Below are 20467 nucleotides of genomic sequence, written 5' to 3'. Positions count from 1 at the left end.
TGAATGTTTTATGGGACAATTGAGTTTCACTAATCGCAGTTTTCGCCCTAATTGTGACGAATAATGGCGAAGTTTGTAAATACCTCCCTCTAGTGTTCAAAAAAGCAACTGCACAAAGTCTATAAGCCAGCATTCTTCCACTTATGAAATGCCTTTGCATGGCTAAAACTTAACAATGATCCTTAAATTGAGATACTTCATCTCAAATAATTGGATTATAACCGCGTCGGTCGGCAAGGCAGCGGTCTTTCCTTCAATTTAAACGAGTACGTGAATGTTTTATAGTCTTATGAATAAGTAATAGGCTGAACTAAATACACGCGTTTTTCTGCTTGGCAGGCATTTTGGAGCGTTTCCGGGAAGGGTAGCGAGCCGTTGACATGTCCACAGGCTTTGGATGCTGGACCGAGCCACGGGAGCCTGCAAGCTCAGCTTCATGACGAAGCCCACGTCAGCGGGTCGAGCCAACCACAGGCAACATAGTCATTTGCACACAACAACACACACGCGCGCACACACACGCTGCGCAATGTCGCTCGCTTGTGGATCTCCTCTGATGTTTTCCCACCGCTGCTTGTTTCTTGTGGGTCGCTTACAATGAACAGTCGCAACGGATGAACTTGGAGGAGGTAAGATGCTTTTCAAAGAAGGGCATCCTCGGAGTGGAAGCCGGAGATGAGATGTTTCCAACCCGACGCATCTGTGGAATTCCCGGGGATTTTCTAACCTGGACCCCCAGCCAAGCCTCATAGATGGTCGTTCTCCGCGCGGCTTGGTGGCTTTGGTTCGGCGAGGAGCATCCGGAGACCAGGTATGGCAGTGGCCAATATGGTGTGTTTCTCTGACGTGGAAACTTTCCTGGACTCGCACCCCGAGTTATTCGAGGATTACCTGAATCGAAAGGGGACTTATGGCATGGTGGAGAAGTGGCTGAAGAACCACCAGGCGGCCAAGTCGGGTCCGGTGGCCGCGACCCCGTCCGAGCCTCGGGACGAGAAGGGCGCCGCGCTGATCAGGGACAGCTGGGCGAGCAAATGCGACGGCTTGCAACGCAGAGCCTCGCAGAAGGAGCTGCGCAAAACTTTCGCCCGCTCCAAAGCCGTCAACGTCAACCGAACCTACGACGAGCAGGTCAACTCTCGGGCCCAGGAGCCGCTGAGCAGCATGCGCAGGAGAGCGCTGCTGAGGAAGGCGAGCTCGCTTCCTCCGACCACCGCGCACATCCTGAGCGCTCTGCTCGAGTCCAGAGTCAACATCCCGCAGTACCCGTCCACGGCCGTGGATTTCAAATACTACTTGAAAGAGAACAACGAGAGGGAGTTCTTCCTGGAGCTGGTCAAAGACATCTCCAACGACTTGGACCTGACCAGCCTCAGCTATAAGATCCTGGTGTTCGTGTGCATCATGGTGGACGCGGACCGGTGCTCCCTGTTCCTGGTGGAGGGCACCGGGAACAAGAAGACGCTCGTGTCCAAGTTCTTTGACGTGCACGCGGGCACCACCGTGCTGCCCTCCATGAACTCGGACGAGGTGCAGGTGCCGTGGGGCAAAGGGATCATCGGATACGTGGCTGAGCACGGGGAGACTGTCAACATTCCGGACGCTTACCAGGTGACCCCCGGCGACAGTGATGATGATAACCATGATTAGAGCGTTCAATTCTGGTCCGGTGGCATCGTTTTGTTTAAAACGCTTAATATGAACACATAAATGTTACTTAATGTTAGAAAGACAATCAACACCGCTGTAAATGGGGAAAAATAAACCCAAATAATTCCCATTTTCATCTGTTGCCAGGTAAATTAAGCAGTGTGTAACAGTAGATCCGAATAACTAAATACATTCTGTGTGAGTGCGAAAAGTCCGAAGGCATTTGAATGCACCTAATGTCTGTCAGCATCGCGAGACTTCAAAACTCCCGTTCACTGAGTTTTGACGCTTATCATACAACTACGGTGCAATTAACCTGCGGCTTTAAAAAAATAACAAATTGAAATATTTATACAGTATATATATTTATTCATTTATGTATTTGTAATTAGAGGTACGTGAATTATTGGAGGTGCTGGGTGTGTATCACAAAGTGCTAGAAAGAAATTTAACAAGAAAAGCTATTATGAGAAGTCCAATTATGCTAGCGGCTAAAATTGAGAAATGCTAGCATGCTGTGTCGCTGCGTACTGGTCACTTAAAGAGATAGTGTGTAAGATTTAGACCGTTTTTTATTACAAAGGAATACATTAAACGATTTTACATTTTAAAAACTTGCAAATATCTCTGTTCGTAATGACTAACAGTATGTTTTCAATATAATCGTAGGTCTAGTTATCAATATATTACATGGGGTGGCACTTCTCCTGAGGCGGCCATGTTTGTTATAGCTACGGACAAAGGTAAACGCAGCACCTCCTGTTGTCCATAATGAAAAACTGTCTAAATCTTACACATTGTCCCTTTAATACATTTCCCTTACAGCCTTTTTTTTTTTTTTTTTTTTAAACCGAGCACCATCTTGAGATGGGAAAAAAAAAATCATTACAGGTGGTTCATGAAGCTTCATTTTCCTACCAAGGATGCATTTATTGGTGACTTGTGAAGGCTTGGCGAGAAAAATATCCCAAGATTCATCCCGCTGTCACAGGAATACGGCACATCAGATTCCGGAGGGGAAGTTAAAAAGTAAACATCCGTTCCAAATAATTTACGAAGAGAGTCGCATTCCTTGAAAGAATGTTCGCGTGTACTTTCTTCGGAAGACCTTTGTGCACAAAACCATCCTCCACAATCATATTAAGAAATTTGTCGTCAGGCTAAAAACACAGCCACATCTTAGTGATAAGAGGATTTTTGCACTTGTGCAACCACATTATCTCAATTATTGACTTATAATTATCCTCTTGAAAAAGGGGGGAAAATTACTAATGCCAATTAATTATTTCTGCACCAAAGACATACTTTCACGTTTTTTAGGAATCCAGACACTCTATCCCAGGTACTAATCATACTTATATATGTTAATTTCTTTTTTTTCCTGTGGTAAAGTAAAAAGGGGTCCGAAAATGGTACTCACTGAACGAGTTAATGGTTAAAATTTGAACAAGGGTGTGTAGACTTTTTAATATCTATTATATATTCACACTGCAGCTCAAAATGGATTTGAATGCTGTGGAGCCTAATTGTCATTAATGGTTACAGTTTTTGTTTTCCTTTTCCTTCTCCACTAAAAATATATCGGTTAGACTTCAGACAGTTCTTTCATGTGAAATGTGTAAACATTGCCAAACTACAGTACATCAGAAAAACCTGGCACGTTAAAAGGCATGTTTTTTTTTTCCATTCAGAGCTTTACAGTATTGTCCCTCAAGAGGATATTTGTTCTGCCGTCCGTTTTAGCCCATTTTTGCAGGTGCCAAGGCACTCTAGAATTAAGCATAGTGCCCCTGAAAGCTTTGAGATTTTTTTTTTCATATATAACAGTTGGGAAGATAATATTGTTTCATAACTGTACATACCTGTTAAATTTAGCACCCATTAACCTCTAACCCTAGAATGATCTCGCGATGAGAAAATGAAGCATCACGAAGCGCTCATGTTTTTTGACCCCCACTAGATGGTGCTCTTGGTTTAACGCTCAAATCTAGTGCATCAAAACTATTAAATTTCCATTGCATATTGAAACCAAGACTTCCATCTAGAGTGGAAAAAAAAGTGGAAAAAAACCCCATCACAAGTGCTTAATAATGAGGCTTCATTTTCTCGTCCCTGCTGCAGTCAAAAGTAACGTACAACGTAATCATTAAAAAAACACAGCACACATATACAGTCCAATATGTAAACATGGCGGCACACAGTCAACTATTTTGGATCTATTCCAGAACACAGTTATTCAGTTTTTAAAAAAAATAAGATAATCCCACTAATTGATTCACGGCAATTCCATTTACAAGAAAAATACTTTATGATGACAGTACATGAGAGAAAAGGCAATTAAAATGGAAGCTTTATGACACCTAATCCCAATTTGGCACCCTGCTGAGTTATACATGAAGAAATTACAGGGTCGATCTTTCTGTTAATCACGTTGTGTGTAATCGTGTCGTCTGGCAGGATCGGCGCTTCAGCGACGAAATCGACAAGCTGACGGGGTACAAGACCAAGTCGCTTTTGTGCATGCCCATTCGCAACAGCGACGGCGAGATTATTGGAGTCGCTCAGGCCATCAACAAGACCTCAAGTGTGGAAATCTTCACTGAAGATGATGAAAAGGTAATCTCTTCACTATGCTGGCCGCTGTTGTCACGTTGACATTTGCGGACCATATCAATATTGCCAGTTTATTTTCCCTTGTTTGAATTTCGTCCGTTCCTGCCTCACAGCCAATTATTTTGCCTGCAAGTAGTAAAACATTTTTTAAAAAAAGGGTTTTAGTTTAGGTTTGTGCACCACACATCAATGTTTGGGCTTATTTTAAAACGTTTAGTGCTTGTGGTGTAAATGACTGCAAAACGGCAACTTGGCCTACTTAGAAAAAGGTAGTCTGCGCCATTGTGGGTGTGAACAGAGCTGCTCCATTTGCAGTGCATGAGATAGCGGAAGGAGGAACTGATTTGGATGTGTCAGCTTCTAGTATTGCTTTTCAGACTCGTTTTTAATTTCAAATTAAAATAAAATTAAATAATTCCAAAGGAAAGTGAGCGCACAAGCCAGATGCTGATTCATGTGTGGCATTTCAAAAATTCAGCTTCACAGTTTTCTGGTGCTGCTAGGACATGAATAGAGCGATTGTGTTATGAAATTATCTTTTCAGGCTGTCTTCTGTTAATAACGTAGGTGTCGCAGGTGCGGGAATATTAAAGTGAAAGGAGTTTCTTTTTTTTTTCACCTGGAAGTCACTCTAATTGGTTCTTCCCTTGAAAGACTATTCTGTGAGCTTACGCTGGAAATCTCCGGCAAATTTTCCTTGTCTTTTTCTTGACGTCTTTTTAAAAGGAAGTTCTAGAAAATGGAACCGTTACATGCTTTCCCATTTGCTCCCAGTTTGGTATCAATATGCTTTAGAATATTTGAACAGAACTTTTATTTTATCACGTTTTTCTCAAATGGGGGCAATAAATACCCCTAGGGGTACGTGAAGGTATCTAATTGAATGCTTTTTAATCCTACTGGCAAGAATTGAACATTTATTTTCTTTTTAAATTAAAAGCAAATTAACGGTAACACGAAACAACAGATTGCTAATTTTGTTATAATCACCCCTTTATTATTGCCGACTTTTTTTTTTAAACAGACGCGCATTGTCATTAATGATGCAATTTTCCTGCAGGCGAGGCAGAAATAAAACAGTTGATGTTTCGCGATAATTCTGAATAAAATAACACCTGTACAAATTCAGTACCAAAGTTTAATAAACCAGATTCGGATGGCACAGCATCCTGTTTTAAGTCCCTTTTTTTTTTCTTTGCGCTGATTGACTTGGCTGAAAAAACTATTTCACACGAAGGGATACATAATTGAAAGCAGTTTGAGAACCACTTCTTTATGGCATACTATGTATTACTTCAATAATTCACACTCACTTGTCAGCCGCGCCGAATATTTGCTGTGATGCTTAGCAACTCCATGCGTTCATGTGTTCAACCCAAAAGTCCCTCTGTTGGTGTCTGAGTGTCTTGGTTTTTACTTTTCCTGTGCGCTCAGCTTCATTTCGGCGTTGTCATCGGCGATGCTTAATGGCTGCCGGTTAGTTTGGCTCTGGGGCACGTTCCTGGCGAAAACTGTGCAAGTGTGATGAGAAACGGGGTGAGAATGGAGCAGAGTAGCTTTATTGCTAGTTGTTATGAATTACAATGTTGACTGGATTTTATTTTATCACCACTTGCTAGGAATACTGCAATATGTTCACTTTCTGATGTGTGTTTTTTTTTTTTACATTTCCAATTTCTGGAAAACAGCAGACGACAAATAGGATCGCGCTAGGAGACGCGGATTGAAAAGATTATTTTGATTGATTTTCTCGCCCGTGCCATACGTTTGTATGGTAATTTCTTGCCGGACTGAATTTCTTGGTAAATCAAACGACGCTGTATCCTCTGCGAAAAAAGACGTCGAATTTACAGTGCCGTTCATACTCATACTCGAGAATTTCCCCCGTCCTTATTCAGTGGAGTCTCGCCTAAAAGAAACAAATATTACTAATACGGCTCAAATTTTCTTTGAACATATTATTCTCTCTGCAATTTTTTTAACCGGCTTTACCATTGCACTAATGCTGGCAATAGATGAATTAGTAATGAAAGCTAATGGTAGCATTACCACACAACAATAAAACGCAAGTGTGTAGTGCTGCTGCAGGTCTCAGTAATAAGAACATGGATTTCACTTTGCAAAGCGTGGGACATTGCGGCAATATGAGATGTCATTATGAAGATTTCAGATTGTCATTAAATATTTCTTTCTGTGGTTGAAACCTTATAGGCTAGCTAAACACGCGCTGTTTGCTTTGAATCCCACGCTGCTTTAATTGTGTCGTGATCATCCTCTAAGGGATGGGAAATCTTTGGGGAGCTTTAGTAATGACTCCGTCTATGTATAATCGCGTTATCTTTTATGAAGCATTATAGCTGTTGTCTTATTTTCATATATGTACTTCAATATGTCACTTGATATCTTGCATTTTCTCTTTATATGTAGCGGCAATTTCATTTCTTTTTGCCATTATGTCAGGAGGCTGTGGAAATCCTTCGATATTAACATCATTTTTGGACTATAAAGTGCACCAGATTATAAAATGCAACAACAACAAAAATAACAGAAAATCATGGTTGAAAATCTTGAGGTTTTTTTTTAAAGTTAAATTACGTAAACGTACATTTTTGTCTGTTTTTGACCCATTGACTTTCCCTCTAAGTTTGGTTGCAAAGTTAGCTGACGCAGCTGCCACAATAACTTGAGTTATTATTATATTTTAAAGCTTTACAAAATTAAATGAATCTGTTTAACGCTTTTTCTTTCACAGCCCAAACTTATGTGTACTGATGAATGGCTTATTTTAAAACGGTTTTCATATACAGTAAAGGCACATGTTATAAGGCACATAGAATAGAAGCGACAATAGTGGCTGGGGTTGCATTATCCGTCCACTAGGTGGAGCTTCACTGAAGGAAATGTCAACAAAACAATCAGATAAGCCCGTCTGACTTTTTTAATAGACAACTATAAATTAAGATTTATTCTTAATTCCTTTTTAAAATCATTTTATGATGAAATGCGGAAAGTACGATCTGCAGCATAGAAAAAATACCTCTCGATTACATTAAAAGGTTGTTTGGATCAATGCCAAGAAAAATCAAGAGTTTAAAAATATATAATTATGATTCAATTAAATATTTATCCTAGTTTTTTTTTTTTTTTATCAAATTGCAATGTAAAACTTTAAAATATATTGTTTAATTGACTTAAAAACAGTTTTGTTGCACCTTGTCCCCATATAGACTGCTTCAAAATTGGAACATATCTAGCATATCAAAATGTTAATCATGGTATTATAAATATTTTAATTGTAAAAAATACATTTTGAACTGAACACAGGTAAAATTTGAAGAATTGACATGACGATGAAGTTCCTTTATGTTTTCGTCCCCCAAAACTGAAAGCTCCCAGTTTATGCACTGTATAAGGCGCACCGGATTATAAGGCGCGCCGTCAACTTTTGAAAAAATTGAATATGAAAAGCGAGGTCTTCATTTTAAAAATCATCCCGCGAGGAAGTCTGCCATAAAATGTTTCACGAGCAAGCGTGCCTAAAGTCTTCTGTCACTAACAGCAGTGGCGATGAAGTGGAATGGCTGCTCTTGAAACGACATCATCTGGGATCAAGTAGATTATTTTAAGACCGGGCAGGAGAACGAGGCTCAATTATGTGAAGACGCCTCTGTTTGTATTGGAAGAACAGAAGAAGCGCTCCGTCTTCTTTGCTCTGCGCAGCTTTTTTTCATAATGTCAATAAGCACGCCGTACCTTCGTCCTCTCGCTCGCCTCGGCGCAATCGTTGCTAAACGTAAGGCTACCGTCAATAATTGTGAAGGTCATATCTTGTTCCGAATGTCAACACTGACGCTAAAGCGGGAAACAACCCTGAGAACGATTCTCAGAGCCCGGTCAAAAACCGCCGGCTAATTTTCTTTGTGAAATGAAGAGCGGACCTTGTGAATTGTCACAGCCCGCCTTATGCGCAACAGCAGCTGCAGACCACCAAGTGGAGGAAGCGACAGTCAAGGAGGAGCTGGCCTTTGTTATTAGAGCACTCTTTTACCTCCGGTCAGTCAGCGCGTCTCTAGGCGAAAACCTGGGATTGTAATGCAACCTTGTCTAATGGCCTGCCCGCCAGAACGTAATTAGCAAGTGCACTGCTTTTCTTGCGTTTGCCTGTTAGTAGCGCAGACAGATCCATAGCCAGATCCCCAAAGTCCTCCTAGCTAATGAATCTTTCTCTGCTTGGGCCTGATGACTGCCTCCCTTCCGGAAGATCATGATTAGTGAATTCCAGAGGACAGCTGAATTGGCGTAATGGATAAGCTTATTGCTCGGCGTCAGTTTCACTGTTGAAAAACAGAAGGAGGTGCTTGACGCTGTCAAAATATTGAATGAAAGCGGAACAGTTCAGCCATTCGATCCCAGATACCGTACAAAAGGTTTCTGTTGATCGGGGGCGTCAAAATCATTTTTATCGCCGGTCACATTTTCCTTATCATTTCTGTCACGGTATGACTGTGAAATACATTTTAGGTGTGTTTGTCACATTTCTAACTAGTTTCCAAATAAGAGAGCCGGTAAAACTGTTCAAAAGAGAGGCTGGGAACATGAAGTGCTTGTTTTTTTTGAACAAAACTTAAAAAGAAACAAATGAAGACAACTTGCAAATTAGGTAATGATACTTGAAGTCGAATCGCAGGCCACATAAAATGATGTGGCGTTCCGGATCTGACCCCCAGGCCCTGAGTTTGAAACCCTCCTATAGATCATCGTTTGACCCAGCTAACCTGACTCAGAAAAGTGAATACGTTGTTTACATTCATGGGGCACTTCCATTTTCATTTTTCTTGTTGCCTTTTCACATTTTGACTCGCTTTTGTTGCCAGTAGTTTAGACATTACTGAATGTTGACTAGCGAGCTAGCTAGCTAGCTGGTTATCTATCTATCTATCTATCTATCTATCTATCTATCTATCTATCTATCTATCTATCTATCTATCTATCTATCTATCTATCTATCTATCTATCTATCTATCTATCTATCTATCTATCTATCTATCTATCTATCTATCTATCTATCTATCTATCTATCTATCTATCTATCTATCTATCTATCTATCTATGGTAGCTAGCTAGCTATCCATGCTAGCTCTGTTTATCTATCTATCTATCTATCTATCTATCTATCTATCTATCTATCTATCTATCTATCTATCTATCTATCTATCTATCTATCTATCTATCTATCTATCTATCTATCTATCTATCTATCTATCTATCATCCATCCATCCATCCATCCATCCATCCACCCACCCACCCACTTTATGAACCGTCGCTCAAGTGATACATTTTCCACCCAGCAGACAGCGTTCAATATTGCACTTCTTCGCACATCTTCATTTGTGGCCCGATGAGAAATTGATACATCGTGCCATCCCGGAAGGGAACACACATATCAGCAGCTGCAGGCAGCCCAGTCGCTCGCCATTCATGTATTGTTGCGCCCTCCACACCTTCGGGGCTGGTAAATATTAGTGCATTTGTTGTACCCATTGTGTTGCTGTGCAGTGAAGCCTGATACTAAACATTGATAGTAAAATAGGGGGCAGAGTAAGGAGCCCCTGTTTCCTAAATGTCATTGATTTGATGTTACAGGGGCAGACACATTATAGTCCCGGTGTGTTGTATGTGCGCTGTTATTAAGCACGTCTTTGTACCAAGTCCAGTGCATACTCGCATATTGACGCGCAATATGAATCAAAGCGCGGCAGGAAGTAGGAAATGTTGTTTGATTACATTATTTATGTATAGAATATACGAGTGCATTTATTGAATGAGCCCAAGGCGCAGCAAGTCGGACTGTTCAGTCAAATGGTAAAACGTCAGTTGAATTGATGGATCCTGCAAATCGTGATTTTATGAAAGACTTTTTTTCTTTTGCTCTGATTAAATTAGGGCATTTTTCTGGAGTCAAAATAATGTGAGAAGCGTATTCCAATTTGCAAGCAGATCAAAACACACTTAAAGTGTAGTTAGTCTTAAAATGGGTGTGATGTGACACACTAAATTGGAAATGCCTCACTTTGCAGTCTTAATTGTTTTTTGAATCACAAGGAAGGAAGGTAAAGAAGGACATTTTCATCCAAATGTTAAAAATTTCCTTCGTTCCTTGCATCTTCAATCCTTCCTTTTTCTACTTTCCTTCCTTCGTCCTTCCTTCTTTCCTTTTTTCCTTCCATCTTTTCTTTGTTCCTTCCTTCCTTACATCTTAAATCCTTCCTTCTTTCCCACGTTCCCCCTTCCTTACTTATTTCCTTCCTTCCTACATTCTTTCCATCCTTTCTTTGCTCCTTCCTTCCTTTTCTTCCTTATATTTTAAATCCCTCCTTCTTTCCTACCTCCCTCCCTTTCTCCTTCCTTCCTTCCTTCCTTCCTTCTTTTTTACCTTTCTTCCTTGCTCGTTTCCTTCCTTCCTTGCTTGCTTCCTTTCTTCTCTCCCTCCATCTTTCCTTCTTCAATTCCTTCCTTCCTTGCTTGCTTCCTTTCTTCTCTCCCTCCATCTTTCCTCCTTTGCTTCCGTCCTTCCTTTTTTCCTTCTTTAATTCCTTCCTTCATCCGTGCCTTTCTTCCTTCCTTCCATTTTTCCCAGTGCCAAGTGTTTTTCATCACAGTCGTGAACGCCTGACACAAAACACATTTCAAGATTGTTTCAGAACAATCAAGACGGTTCCAAAATGTCTTATGAAAGATCTGAGAACACGTGACCTCAAAAAACAAAACAAAAAAACTGACAAGATCAAAAAAATCCGCTTTGTTTCTTGACTCGCGCCAACGTAAACTAGGATCTTAAGTCAAAAGTGTGCCTCAAGTTTGGCTTTGTTTACACCAAAATATTTGGGCAAAGGTTTTGTGGGTTCTTTGTGTCCACTAGTGGACACAAATGAATAGTCCGGCCCTTAGGAGCATATACGGCTTGAAAGCCTTTTTCGGATCTTGCTCATAAACCAGATGTTTGGAGATCACGCGATAGAAGTTATTGCTCGTAATTCGGTGCCATGAGGCACTGAACGCGAGCTTTTTACTGCGGCTGCTGATGGACGATAAGACAATTTTATTTTTATGCGCGCAGGTCCTGCAGATGTACCTACCCTTCTGCGGCATCGCAATCTCCAACGCCCAGCTCTTTGCCGCCTCGAGGAAGGAATACGACAGGAGTCGGGTAGGAACCCGGTTACGGCCCTCGTTTCCCTCCATTGGAATCGGCGATACCTCCCTCGGCGCTCGCCCATCACCTGCATGGGGATGGGCTTATTTGGAGATGAGAGCTTGGTCGGGGGGAACGTTATGAGACGCACTTATTCACGTCACCGGTTGATCTGCTGCGGAGAGAACATTATGAGAACGCAGTTCTGTGGGAGAGAAATGGTTTTATGTGCTTGGTATTAAATTGGATCGGTCCTGCCATACATCAAGGACTTAATATGCTTTGACTAGAGAAGCTAATTCGAGCTCGAGAATAACGCTACATTTTCAGCTGAAGCGGGAGCAAAACTCTTTGTTTGCGTCCCATTTTCAGGCGCTCCTTGAGGTAGTCAATGACCTGTTTGAAGAACAGACTGATCTGGAGAAAATTGTCAGGAAGATCATGCATCGTGCTCAGACCTTGCTGAAGTGCGAGCGCTGTTCTGTTCAGTTGCTGGAGGACATCGAGTCGCCGGTACATTATTTATCTATTTATTTTGGTACTGTAGACAAATTTGGATGAGAGCACCTCCGAAACACTACAGTGATTTGTGCTTTGGAATCTTTCAGGTGGTGAAGTTCACAAAGTCTTTTGAATTATTGTCACCTAAGTGCAGTGCTGACGCTGAAACCAGGTACGCATGATCGTTTGACTCTGGCTCTCGTCGTCCACGCAAGCGGAAGGACCTTTTCCATTAAACGTGTTCAATTGGCAAAAATCTAGTTTTGCTTTTCATTTCCTGTCTTTTCATTTGGGTAACCTTCTCCCAGTGTCAAACGTCTCCGTATTTTGCATCTCAATCTGTAAAGCTTTCATCAAGGACTAAATAAAAAGTAAAGGAAAAAAAAATACACCTTTTCTGTAACTTGAATAGCTGTTTGGCTGTGGGAGCTGTCTTTAATTTGATTTTGAGAATTCTCACCACCGCTAGGCATGGCTGGCCGTGGAAAGATTGAATTATTGTTTCAAACGTTTTGATAAACATGTTGTATGCTGCCCACGGCATTAAGGACACACACACACATATACGTGTATATAGATATCGTTTATATGTATTATAAAAGGACCTTACTAGAACATGAAGCAACAGATAAAGGAGAAAAGGTCAGCTGACTTCAATTCATTACTTTAAGCGACAGAAAAAAACTTTGACAACATCTGTAGATGATTAATAATGCATCCAAGGCATGTTAGCATATTAGCATATTGTGTGTCTTTGCCATGTTGCGCTTCCATTATGAAGAAAATAAAACGCACTTTGCCTAAGTGTTGTAAGACATTTTCACGAGAACCGCCGTGAGAAACGTCAACGCTGATTATTCTTTATTTGAGCAAATGACAGGAAGATCCTGTTACGGATGTTCTTTCCTTAGTTTGAAGGACAGCATGGAAAAGTCGTCTTACTCTGACTGGCTGATCAACAACAGCATCGCAGAGCTGGTCGCTTCCACGGGACTTCCTGTCAATATAAGTGACGCCTACCAGGATCCACGCTTTGATGCTGAGGTAACCACGCGGCAATCAGACGTCTTGAAAATTTTACCGAGCGACTTCAAAAGTCTACCGTAGTGGCGATGCATGTATTTATGAAAACCATTCACGAGCAGTTTGTAGTTAAACAGGTGGCTTTCAGGAACATTCGATGTCTCGTTACCGCAAGCAAAAAAAAGCTGCGTATCTAAAAAAATATTCCATGTTCTCAATGGAGATTGTTGGTAAATGTCATTAATGTATTCGCTGTTATTTTCTAGGCGGACCAATTCTCCGACTTCCATATTCGCTCTGTGCTTTGTGTTCCAATATGGAACAGTGATCACCAAATTATTGGTAAGTCAACAAATCGATTTTCATTTCAGACTGATAGACGGATCATTATTTTGGATGGTGGCGGTGGTGGGGGATACAAAAGTTTGGGCAATGCGAGATCTCGTAAGGTCTTTTGAGGTGGAGCCCAGTAATATTATAAATCATTTGACTCTTGAAATCTGTTATTTGCACACAAGAATTCTGATGTAACTTCCGCTTTAAAGGGCATGTCAACCCAAATTGTTTTCTTTGCAGTAATGTTTTATTTAAAAACAGCAGTTTTGCAATTAGTGTTTTGTTTGCGGAATATGATTTAATTCATTCTGTCAGCCACTTTCAGACACTCCTTTACCCTCATATTTGAAAAAGAAAAAAAAAACACTGAATGTCTGGACTTTAAAGATTTACATATAATGATGTTTTGGGGATTGAAAGTGCCAGGTATTTTCAGAAGCTACTTTAGCCTAATATTTGAAGAAAAAAAAATCCTGTTTATAACTAGAGGGGCTGAATGTCAGGACTCTTTAAAAACGTATAATTGCGATTAAAAATTCGATTATCGTGCAACCAACATTGGGATTTTCTTTAAAAGGATTCCCAAAAAGTGACTTGTTAAAGAACAAATGTTAACAGTTATGTCATATTTATTCTCATTTTAAATACGATGTTAGATGTTGCCAGACTTTTAACGTCCACTCTGATAAATGTGATCTATCAACTGACATTAACATCTTCCAGAAAATCTTAACTATGTTCGTTACACGATAAAACCTTGCTATCAGAATCATGTTGCTAACTCATTGAGCACAAGGTGCCAAAACTGTCCACGCTGTCGTTGTCCACTCAGTCAGCCGACTCACTACTGTATTTCCTCATCAGCAACAGTTTCTCCTCCCCTGGGAGACTCTATTCAAGATGTTGGGGGTATACGTAAATATGCGCAGCATTCGTGGTGATAATCGATCCTCATAATTCCTTTGAGTTGGCCCCTTCTTCTCTTGCTGCCTTTGCATTTAAACAAATATCGGTGACAGGTGCTAGATCACAGGCGGCATTTCTGTGATTAGATCCAGTCTATACTTTGTGCGGCGTTTCCTCATTGCGTGTGTTTGTTCAGCCCCAGGGTCGACACCGCGCACTGACACCGCGATAAATCATTGATCCTCTCTCCGGTGTCGGTGCTTAATACTTTTGCCGGGCACGGCGTCTAGAATCCCGCACAGGAAGTCTTTATTTTCGTCGAGTCAAAAGGGATCACCATTTTTTTTTTTTGCAAATGGCTAGTTCAGACGCGCGTGTCTTTGTGTGATTAACATTTCTTTTTGCGTAGGCGTTAATCTATTTGTCAGAGACAGGAAGCAGAGGAAAAAAAGAGCAGAATGAGCGGATGGGAAAAAAAAAGTGCGGTGTGTGGGTGGCACCTGAGGACCTGGAGTGAAAAAAAAGCATTATACAAACAAATTAACGGAAGATGAAATCCTCAAGTCAAGGATACTTTTGATTCAAAAATAAATCTTCCCTTGGCGTCTCTCAAGGTAACCAACAGCTCATTCGAAATTAAATCCAAATCAATTCTGCTGTCAATATGACAATGGCCTGCTTAGCTGTCAAGGGTTGGACCAACTGTTAATGGCGGCGCTTGCTGTGGGACTATGATGATGAAAAAAACGTTTGTCGATAAGCACTCAAATCAATTCATTCATCCATCCATCCATTTTCGTTTCTTTATTTTCTTCATTCTCACAAGGGTCGTGGGGTTGCTGGTGCCTATCCCAGCTGTCTTTGGACAGTAGGCGGGGAACAAACTCATCAATATTAAACAATTATTAATTGTTAGTTGCCGCTCGACTGCATTTGACTTGTCGGCTTGGGAAATGAGTATTAAAATAAATGTGTGTGTTGTTTTTTAACTCATTCAAGACTAAAAGTGTAAATGTATGTATTCACAGAATCCAGGCATTCAATTGATGTATTTAGTTATTTTAAAAAATATTATAGTAAAGGAGCATCTTTACAAGTTGAGGCATTCACTCATGATTGTTTTTTTTTTAAATATTATAGTAAAGGAGCGTCTCTGACATTCATTCATTTATTTATTTACAGTACAGTATTTCTTTCCCCCGAAATTAGGTTAAAATGGCGCCTGAAATTAGCTGGCAGGAAATGAATTACATACGTTTGTTTTACTCGTCTACATTTTCAAAACCAAATTTGGAATTTTCTCCAATTCTATGCTGCGCTTTTGAAAGCTGTTCTTTTCAGATGAAAACTACATGACATATTGTTGCTGGAAGCTGTGCAAAATGTTTTCTGAGGTCAGTGTGCAAATTGCCCTTCTGTCTGAGTTAGCGCTAACAGAAGGTTCATGGCGAAAGCCCAATGCAGTCCACTGTCATAACGCGTAAGTGCATAAAAATGGGACGCTCGGGCCCCCCTCGCCTTGAACTCAAATGGCACTCGGTAGAGCGCGGAGCCTACCCGAGCCAACGGTCCCCCTGAATTTAATCAATAAGCCACCCCTAACTGCTTACAGTGGCGCTTGCAAATTGCTTGCCTCGTTTGTCACTTGTACAGTGGCTGATGAATGCTCACCACAAAATGAAAATCGGGCCCTATACTAAAAATATATCCTTTTCAAATGCTCTTCCTAAATAGCCATTTACCCACATTTTATTATGAAGAAAAACATAGAAGACAGCAATTATTACAATAAAATATTTACCATGCTGAATTAAAAATGGATGTGTAAATGAAACCAAAACGAAACCAAACTGGTTTTGCTCAACAGGAAACAGATATCGTAATTCCCCAAATATAGGAGGCACCTGTGTATTGGACACACCTTTAGTTTTAGGGGCGAATTCTGGTATTTTCAGTATTACTTAACTTATTACTTAACTAATTACATAAGTGATATATTTGTCGCGGGTTAAGTGTGTTTCAGATCACCCACATTGTGCGAGGTCAGTAAAGGCAGCACCGGTGCAACGACGAATGATCTCAAAGCAGTTGTTTTCCCTTTCCTCGCGACGCAGCTCGACTTCATTTTGCCGTCAATACCCGAAAAAGTTCATGATTGTGTGTATCTGCCAAAAGAGCGCAATTTATAAACGAGTCAAACGGAATACATTTCTGTGTTCTCTAACCGGAGCACTTGGCCGCATACACTGCCACTCTCCATTGAATCAGTCGGAGACGTCCTAACCTTTACATGATCCTCTCCGTTTTAGTAATATTCCTGTGTGTGAACAAAGACGTTGCTTCAGCCTGCTCGCTTCTCTCATTGAAGATAATAGCGGAACAACCTCAGCTAACATTAGCTGCTGTTCGTTGAAACAGGCACTGGCTGCTAACAGCCAACTTACTTCCACCCTCTAGCTTGTAAGAATAGTAAGAATACGGACGATGCGTCAAAACTCAGCTTATGTGACCCGCGGATCAATCTTCCTCAAATGGCGTGGAAAAAAATATAAGCTTTAATTTACCGTTTATAGGACGCATTTGTACTTTTGACCTTCATTTTTGGGGGGAAAAAAGTGCGTCCTACGTTTGGGGAATTACAATACTAAGTGAATACTAAGTGAAATAAATGCACTTTGTATGAATTAAGTATAAATGTACAACACAACAATTATTTTTAATTATTTTATACGTTTGCCGTGCATTTAAATAAAATGGTAGCTTTGGACTTTTTGACTGACGCTTTCTCATATCGCGTGCTGTAATTACTCTTTAGCTTTAGCTCTCAGACATCATAACAATATGTATCAATGAAATATTCATGTTCAGTATGATTCCTACTTTAATTAGACACCGAGAGAAGTCAGTTGAATACTCCAAAGGCTTCTGTCCCTCTGTGTTATTGTTGACACTATTAATTGAATATTCATTTAGCTCTTGTCCCTTCTACCCTGTGTAAACAAATCCACAGCAGGGTTTTATGCAAGAAGGCGTTTGTTATGAAAAATAATGCACAGGCATGTTGTGAGGGTTACTTCAACGCATCTTGCTTGTGCTTTATTTTGAATTATCCCGAGGAGCATCGTTTGCATTGTCATCTGGAGTAATCCTAGATTGCAGGTTTTGCATTTCTTATGTTTTTTGTTTTTTTTTCAGGTGTTGCGCAAGTGTTGAACCGCTTGGATGGGAAACCATTTGACGATGCGGACCAGCGTCTCTTTGAGGTATGGCGCTGACCAGCACTAATGCCATTTAATAGCATTGTTTTACGTTTGAGATATTTTATGCTTCTTTTTTCCCTCCCCCCTTAGGCTTTTGTCATCTTTTGCGGCCTGGGCATCAACAACACCATTATGTACGACCAGGTGAAGAAGTCGTGGGCCAAGCAATCCGTGGCTCTGGATGTAAGAATGCTGCGTCCATAACAATTGCTCATTTTACTGATTTGTCCCGGCTGGAGATGACACGGAACATTTGCCAAAGGCTTGGGGTGGATGGATGGATGGATGGATGGATGGATGGATGGATGGATGGATGGACGGATGGATGGATGAGATGGGACGGGACAGAAAAGGACATGACAGGACAGAATAGGACACGAAAGGCAAAGTGTAATAAAAGCAAAGATATCTACTAAAACGAATTGAGAAATAGCATTTGTGACTGGTGCCATTATTTTTCAGGTCCTCTCCTACCACGCCACTTGCTCTAAGACTGAAGTTGACAAATTCAAGGTAAACGTGGTTTACTATTGTAGTCTGCAGGCACATTACACCAACAGATCCATTACAATAGTTTGACCATCGGGCCTAAAAAAAAAAAACAAAAACAAACGTGAGGCAGTGTTTTCTTTTTTTTTTTTGCATTTTCCTACAAAGCTTCCTTGTAGATAAAGGACAAGACTAGAGATGCACGCTGTTTATATATTTATTATTCACCTGCATGTCTCGGTTTATTTGTCTGCTGCTCAGCCGGATGATGAAAAACAGACCAGGACCATGAACCTTGTCGGAGACAGTGAGTGTAGGCCAAGGAGAAGCCCATTATATTTTTCAGCAAGATGACGACGGTACATACAGGAACTCGTTAGAATTTCTTCAGCATTGTGCAATATGAGATTTTTTTTTTTTTTTGCCCTCGTTAAATTTTGCATGGATTCTTTAAACTGGCGCCATTCTTTAGGTGATTTGCAAAATATTTGGTGGCGATTTAGCGAGGATTATCACGGTTTATTTTACACCGGAGTTCATTTTACCGCTGACAGACAAAAGCAAATGTGGGGATTAAAGTGAACTTTGCCGTTATTTTTACTAGTGCTGAGCTCTCGTTTATTATGCTAATCCCTCATTAACTATGTACATTACTTCAGAACGAAAATAGTTGACTTGCTTTTCCACTTCTTGTGTTAGCGCATAGCCTACATCTAGTATATAGATATAGATTTGACAGTGAATATAAAAATGCTGCAAAATTCAAAATGACTAACCGTAGGCATTTGTCATATTCATTCTCCACGAAACAAAAAAGACATGTTACAATTTTATTTGGCTTGACATTTCTGAAATATAGATATGACCTATATTCCTGCACTTCCAAGTGAAGGATTTCCCATGTGACCATTACAGCAAAATAGGAACCCATCTTTTGAGAGAGAGAAAAAAAAAAAAAAACCCTCGTGCGCCTGCCTGTGTGATCTCTTGAGCAATGTGCTCTGCATCATCGCCCCCACCCCCAACCGTACCCGCGCCCCATCCGCCGCCGCCACAACCCACTTCTTTCATAACTGCTCTACATATGGATCTTTATTGAGCGCGCTTATCTGCAAGAGCCAGTGGCGTCAGTAAATAAACCTGGCTGACATTTGCCAAAACCTGAAGCTGAAAATTAAGAGAGAGGTCAAAAATACACCTGATAAAAAAAAAAAAAAAAAATCGCACGTGTTTTCTGACCATGACAAATGTGTGCGAGGCAACTTTGATTTAGTAATTAAATATAGCAAAATACAAAAACGCGATCTAAATATACAACAACGCTATGGAAGCTCTCCTCGACTATGAATATGCTCAATCGGGATCGTTTATGTGAAAAGCTCGATGAATGATGTCGCATTTCGCATCTGATCGGCTGTAAAAGTAAACGAAGCAATCTGGTTTTAGGGCTTCCTCATTAATGTGAGCCCTCCGTGCATCCTGTGACCTCGGCCGTCTCCTAAACTCATTTCCTCTTGTCCGCAAGGCCGCCAACATCCCCCTGGTGTGCGAGCTGGGAATTGACAAGCTCTCCTTCGACGATTTCTCCCTGGACGTCGACGCCATGATAACGGCCGCTCTGAGGATGTTCATAGAACTGGGAATGGTTCCCAAGTTTAAGATTGACTACGAGGTGAGGATCACACTGATTTTTTTTAAAAGTGCTTTTTGAAGAGTGTTGAAGTGGTCGTTCGGCCGTTAGGAACAGCGAGGCCTTTTCTGCTGGCCTGAACAATATGAGGAGCACTGACCTACATTTCTATGAAATTGTTTTAATTGAATCCCAACGGCTCGTTTTCTTGGTCCTTTAGCAGTTTTCTTGGCTGCATTGCTTCCATTTCCATCTTAGATTTTTTTTTTTTTGTCCAATCAGATTTTAGTCTCTATTAGTTGCCATGTCAATTCTACCTTCACAGTGCCGTTTAGTATTTGTCCCCAAATTTTGAAGGGGTTACTGGTCATCGCAAAATTTTCCCTAAATTTATCACATTTTTCAATAACAGTTGCTACATATTTGCTATGTAAAAGTTGGAACTCAAAATAATCCTTTAACACGATCATAACATTTCCCAAACTAATCTGCATTTATCTCATTCATCTCAGAATTGACATTGGTGTCAAACTCAAGGCCCGGGGGCCAAATCCGGCCCGCCACATCATTTTAAGTGGCCTGTGAAATGCTGATTTGACTTCCAAGTTTCTGGCTGAAATACCAAACCTGCAAGTTGTCTTCAATTTATAAAATTTCTGGGGGAAAAAAACAAAATCCCAATCTCTCTTTTGACCCTTTACCTGCATTGAACTTTTGACCAGCCCGTGATTTCAATACCAGCTAAGTTCATGTTGAATCGCAGTCATTCCGGCCCTCTGACAGAAACCAGAACTACAATGTGGCCTACGATAAAAATGAGTTTGACACTCCCGCTATAGTCCAAAGACCAATGTCCACATCAGTGG

The 20467-nt window shown here is 40.7% G+C and overlaps 1 protein-coding gene across 1 annotated transcript in view; it reads left to right on the top strand.

The window, feature by feature from the left end:
* Positions 1–396: 396 nt before the first annotated feature.
* pde11a (phosphodiesterase 11a) overlaps positions 397–20467 on the top strand; it is a 31222-nt gene continuing 11151 nt past the window's right edge. Inside the window, exons 1-11 of the mRNA XM_088415764.1 lie at positions 397–1611; positions 4108–4266; positions 11382–11471; positions 11829–11969; positions 12065–12129; positions 12869–13001; positions 13247–13322; positions 17418–17485; positions 17573–17665; positions 17945–17995; positions 19497–19643. Coding sequence (XP_088271890.1) covers positions 814–1611; positions 4108–4266; positions 11382–11471; positions 11829–11969; positions 12065–12129; positions 12869–13001; positions 13247–13322; positions 17418–17485; positions 17573–17665; positions 17945–17995; positions 19497–19643 — 1821 coding nt within the window. The 5' untranslated portion in view covers positions 397–813. The remainder of the gene's footprint in view (positions 1612–4107; positions 4267–11381; positions 11472–11828; positions 11970–12064; positions 12130–12868; positions 13002–13246; positions 13323–17417; positions 17486–17572; positions 17666–17944; positions 17996–19496; positions 19644–20467) is intronic.

Source organism: Hippichthys cyanospilos, chromosome 5 (assembly GCF_059441005.1).
Source record: "Hippichthys cyanospilos isolate Australia breed blue-spotted pipefish chromosome 5, RoL_Hcya_1.0, whole genome shotgun sequence".
NCBI classification, from domain to species: Eukaryota; Metazoa; Chordata; class Actinopteri; order Syngnathiformes; family Syngnathidae; genus Hippichthys; species Hippichthys cyanospilos.
Note: the sequence above shows the minus strand (reverse complement) of the source record. Positions and strands in the feature narration are given on the sequence as shown.